The 5639-nt window shown below is 41.7% G+C and overlaps 1 protein-coding gene across 3 annotated transcripts in view; it reads left to right on the top strand.

Moving 5' to 3' along the window:
- Positions 1-688: 688 nt before the first annotated feature.
- Positions 689-5639, top strand: part of DDX50 (DExD-box helicase 50) — a 37600-nt gene continuing 32649 nt past the window's right edge. Inside the window, exons 1-3 of one of the 3 annotated variants that reach the window (XM_019626162.1) lie at positions 803-894; positions 3861-3942; positions 4311-4607. In XM_019626162.1, coding sequence (XP_019481707.1) covers positions 4419-4607 — 189 coding nt within the window. In that variant the 5' untranslated portion in view covers positions 803-894; positions 3861-3942; positions 4311-4418. Of the gene's footprint in view, positions 895-3557; positions 3583-3860; positions 3943-4310; positions 4608-5639 lie in introns of those variants that run through there. The other 2 variants (XM_019626169.1, XM_019626156.1) reach the window with 2 other exon arrangements.

Raw genomic sequence — 5639 nt, forward strand, 5'->3', positions numbered from 1 at the left:
AAATCCCTTTCTAGGGGTTTAGTTTCCTCTATGTCAAATGGAGAGTGTGGGGAAGGGCTTAAAATGAACCAACTTCATGACTAAAACCTAAGACCTGAGGAAGGAATGGCCGGCCCTGGCTTTCACTTCAAGCCCATCCAGCCCACTCCAGGCCCCACCAAGCTCTCTGCCACCAACACCGGGGCTCTGGACTGGCGCGAAGCCGTTAGACGTTTTAGACGTTAACGCCTCACCCCGCAATGGGCGGGGCCGAGGCCTGCAGTTTCCGGCGATGAATGGCTGGGCGTCGCGTGGCGCTCTCCACTGGCCCCGTACGGGCCTGTCCACGCGCCAGTCCGCCGCGCACGCGCCCGGGCCCCCTCTCCGCCGAATTGAGGGGCTTCCTAGCCCCAGCACTGCATGCTGGGAAGCCCCGAAGCGTCTCCGAGGAGAAATGTTCTGAGTAGGGGAGGGGCGAGAAAGAGAGTAAAGAACCCCAATCCTCTCCAGCCATTTTATTCCAATCAGTTCGCGCGTTCTTTCTGGAGATTCGCCAGGGTTTTCTGTAAGAAGCCAATCACTTTAGAACAAGGGTGGGCAAATCGAGATCTCTCACAAGTCATTGGCTGGAGATTTGGCCGCAAGCGAAGAACTCAAACCGAGTCCGGAATTATTTCCCGCCCCTCCGTCATGCGGTGCGTGTCCCGGAAGTGACGCACGGCTGTGGCTGGGCGGCCGCCCTGTCCCAGCTTCGTTTCACGCTATCGCTAGTCTTGCTAGCCGTAGGTGCTTGTGGTTACCGTGCCCACAGGGAGGCGGCTGAGACGAATGATGCCTGGGAAACTTCTCTGGGGGGACATTATGGAGCTGGAGGCACCCTTGGAGGAGATCGAGAGCCAGAGGAAGAGGCAAAAGGTGCGCTGAGGATGGGCCGCGCCTCCTTTTGGGCTGCGCCGGCTTGGGTGGGGAGGGGAGCTGTCCCTGATGGCCTGTCACAACCGTGCCAGAGCATCTGAGGGCCTACCCTCGCGCAGCCCTCGTCCCGCCTGTGGTTGCCCCGGGTCCATTCGTGTCTCCACACCCTCAACCTGGAGACGGGCGGCCCTGGGCTTTGGCCCGGCTTCCCGTGGTCCCTCAGCCCTTCTCGTCGGCGCCTACGAGATGCGCAGACTCAAGCTCCCATCCACACGGAGTGTTCTTTTTTTTCTCCTCTAACTTAAGCAGTGAGGCTTGTCATTTGGTTCTTGTTGGCCATCCTAAAAAACGATTAAGAAAACTGATTGCCTTGGATATGTGTTACTTCTCCGTCACCCTGACCTGTGTGCCAGAATCTTGGGGAGAGCGATTTTAGGTTCACAAACCTCGGTAACTAGTCTAGAGGCTTAAGGAAAAGGGTCACAGCCAGCGTTGCCAGGATTTGGCTGTGGTGGAGATTCTGTGGGTTATATTATTAATAGCCTTTACTTTTAGTATTTTCATTCAACCCACAAGTATTTATTGAGGCTAATTTGTGCCAGACTCTTTGCTGGGGTCCAAGGGGTTTAACTCAGTCGCTGCCCTCAAGGAGCCTGTAGAATTGTAGCGACTTCCCACCCCACTCCTGCAAAGAAAGAAACCTGGAGAAAACAGCTGAGGATGGTAAGGACGCGTTATTCGTTATTCGAAGGCTGACATTGGGCAAAGAATGAAAATATTCTGTATAGCCCTAGAGAGCAGAACCTATCCTTCCAACCTTATCACCAAGGTAAACTTTGCCGTTCCAGCCAAGCAGTTATTTTTTTTTGTATATACACAACATGTATATACATAAAATTATACATAAAATGGTAAAATTTACCATTTTAACCATTTTAAAGTATACTACTTTGCAGCATTAAGTACATTTACATTGTTCTGCAGCCATCACCACCATTCATCTCCAGAACTTGATCCTCCCAGATAAACTCTATGCCAATTAGACATGAACTTCCCATTGTTCCCTCTTCTCAACCCCTGTCAACGACCATGCTACTTTATGTCTCTGTGAATTTGATTACTCTAGATACCTCATGTAAGTGGAATCATCTAGCAGTTATTTTAATTTTGGCTCCTCCTGAAATATTTGTTTCTCCTTTTGCATTCAAATCCTATCTATCTGTTAAGGTTGTCTGTTCTAACCACTCCAGTGTACGCGTAATCTCATTCTCCTTTGAAGTTTTGTCCCAGTACTGCCTTTATCATTCGATTGGCATTTATTATCCACTTCCTAGCTCATTTTTCCATGTGTATCTTCCCCAGATATATCCCAAAGATTCTTGAGGGAAATGATCAGATGTTTCTCCATCATTACATTTCACTGTATTCTTGTAAATTGGTGGCTTTCACATTGCAGATTCTCCAGAAGTACTTGTTGATTTTCCTTTATGAAAGATAAGTAACAATTTGGAAACAGATTGGAGTACTAACTAATAGAAGTAGAGGATTTGGATAATGCTCTGTCATTGAAATGAAGATAACTTTGGTTTGGGAGATATTTGGATATGGAGCCGGGGCTTGGGGTCTCAGAACTGGATTGCAGGTGAGGAAGGAAGCCTGGTAGTGTATGTTGAAGCCGGGAAAATGGTATGAAAATGTACAGAGACTTAAGGAGCATCCACAGAAAGAGGAGTAAGGGGAACCATTGAAGGCAGAGGTAAGAAATAAGGGGGGAATTTAGAGTGTTGTGGGAGCCAAGGCAGTGGAGAGTGTTAAGCACTGTGGGCCTGATGTAGAACAACATATTTCATCACCTTGTGATATTGCTGGGCTTGGACCTAGAGGTCTCATCTGGGTCTAAGAGGTGCTTCATCTCTCTGAAGTGCAGGTACCAGGAACAATTCAAACCCCAAGGCTGGCTCTATAAATAACCTTGTTTTCTATAGAACCTATTGGTTTGGGGAAATGTGGGTTACTTCAGTTGACTAAAGATCAATTGATGGATAGTAATATATAACTATAGCCAATGTTAATGTAAAGTTTTACTGTTTACAAAGCATTTTCACATACAAGTATGTTATTCAGTTTTCACTGCTACTTCTATTTTATGGAGAAAATCGTATGTGAAAATACTCTGTAAAAATTGTGTAAATTATGCTGAAATTTTTGGTGGTGGTAGTTTTTACTATCACTAATCACTATCTGATGTATTTTGAATACTTGACCACATAATTCTGAAGTGCTGAATTTCCAAATCTTTTCTTGCTGTCTGCAAATGTTAAAACACTGGCCACTAGTTTGTCATTTTAAAACTAAAAGCTGTAGAATAGTCCTTTTTTTTTTAAAAAATTAAGTTCTGTTAACTAAATGTAAAAAACTTTAAAATTTTCCAGGCTTAATATACTTGTCCTGTGGGAATATAACAATTGGAGTTTTACATGAATTACATAGTTTTATTTAGTTGTTTTTTTCTTTAACCTGTTACTTATCAAAGTTCAGAGAAGAAGCATGATGTGAAAAAAGCATGGGCTTACAAGTCAAACGGGGCTTGATTTCTGGCGCTTCCACTTGTAGGAAATCCCACATGTGGTCTTGGGCAAGTTACTTACCTCTAAGAACTTCTGTTTCCTCATCTATAGAAAGGCAAAGGTAATACAGGTTCTCTATCCCTTATCCAAAATCCCTGGGGCTAGATGTGTTTTGGAATTTAGAATTCTGGGGACTTTTAGAAGGGTAACACCCCAGTAGGGTTTGGGACCCCCAACATATAATCAAACACCTTATTAAATATGAATATTCATACTAAGTATAATAAATAAAGATTATAAACATTCTCATTAGTTAAAGTCAAATTTAGCCACCAAGTAAGTTCAGGTCAGGTAAGGTTTTGTCTCCAAATAAGTTACAAAAAAACTTTCGGTTTTCAGAGCTTTATGGATATCGGAATTTCGGATAAGGGATTATGGACCTATACTTCCCTTATAGGGTTGTTATGAAGATTTAAACAAGGTAAGCTGGAAATACATTACACAATGCTGGGTAGGTACTCAATAAATATTAATTTTTTTTTCTTTGGAGATATTTGAAGTTTTTGTTTGTTTAATTTATAAATCTCATTCTTCTTCTGAAAAGGAGCTATTTTAATTTTCCTTAAATCTAATGATGGGATTAGAGAGGGGCTAGAGGTCAAGAGATGGGATGAGAAAGAAAGGAATAGGTGAGGCTAAGGCTTGGCATTAGCAACCAGTCTGGATTGCTATCAGGTAATTTTTCAAGTTAATGGTAGATTGAGCTTTGCTGGTAGGAGAGTCACACTCTAACTTTTCTTAGAGGAGAGCTTGTGACCCTCTTGTCACTGCTTCTTTGTTTTTTCACAGAGTGATAGGAGGAAGTCAAGGCATCATTGTGACTCAGATGACAAATCAGAAGCAAGAGAAAATGGTGTTGCCGATGAACTGGTTGCTCCCAATTCCAAAAAAGCTAAAATGAAAGAGAAGCTGAATGGAGACACTGAAGAAGGATATAATAGACTTTCAGATGAATTTTCTAAATCTCATAAGTCAAGAAGAAAAGATCTGTCAAATGGAGATATTGATGAATATGAAAAAAAATCAAAGCGAGTGTCATCCTTAGATAGTTCTACCCATAAATCAAGTTATAATAAACTAGAGGAGGTATGGATACTTTTTGTTTTGCATTTGACATTATCCTGAAATATAGGCTAATTTGATTTTTTTTTAGGCTAATTAGAATTGATTCTATAATATTTCCTGCTTAGTGTCCAATACTCTCAGTTGGACCAGGGAGTCTGTACAACCAAAACCTGAGCCTTTTTTCCGTTGTCCCTGTTTCTTTTAAGGTATTGCCTTTTCTTGGGGCAGAAGTGGGAGGTCAGATTTAAATCTTTCCTGTCCATTGGGTTCTTAAACAGTTTTTTCTAAATTGTTGTTCACCTACTTGCATTTCTTATGGTTATTTGAGTCCCTCCCAGTACTCATGAATTGACTTCTGACTTCCTGAAACAAGGTACAAAGCCCTCTTGACTGTATTTTGCCTTCTGCTTTTTCTACTGCTATAACAATAGCAACTTTAAATGATCTTTAAGTTTATTATAATTCAACCTTAAAGCTGTTTGCATTTTTAAAAAAGAAATGAAACATAAAAATGATCTGAAGAAATCCTTTCTCCTGGATATTTTTTGGGAAGTGTAGAAAGCATGCTTAGAATAGAATCTGCATTGCTTTTGCCAGTACCTTTTAGAGCAGATCTTTTCTTGCACAGAATTTATTCAATTTGTTTTTGCAGTTTTCCTCTAGCAGAGTTCATAGATTTTTCTAGGTATTATCAATTGTCAGTAAATTACTTGGGTCCTCAGAAAAGAAACAACTTTGATATTCTTAATAATTCTTGGTAATTAATAATTCTTTGTTTTTTAAATCTGGTACTTGCTGATAATTTAAATACCTTCGAGTTTAATTTTTTGAGTAACCTTTGGGAAGTTTTAGGAAAAGTTGTTAAAGCCTTGTCTTACAATATGGTGGGGTTTTTTTTGTTTTGTTTTGTTTTTTATAGCTGAGCCATCCTGCTACTTGTTGGCAACTCAGCGGCTGCTCAGCTTGGGCTGGACTCGAACCGCTGTTGCTCAGAGCTCAAACTCTTGAGCGAGCTCTTAACCAACTGAGCCACTCGGCCGGCCCTTCGCACTT

This window comes from Hipposideros armiger, unplaced genomic scaffold, assembly GCF_001890085.2.
Source record: "Hipposideros armiger isolate ML-2016 unplaced genomic scaffold, ASM189008v1 scaffold_15, whole genome shotgun sequence".
NCBI lineage: Eukaryota > Metazoa > Chordata > Mammalia > Chiroptera > Hipposideridae > Hipposideros > Hipposideros armiger.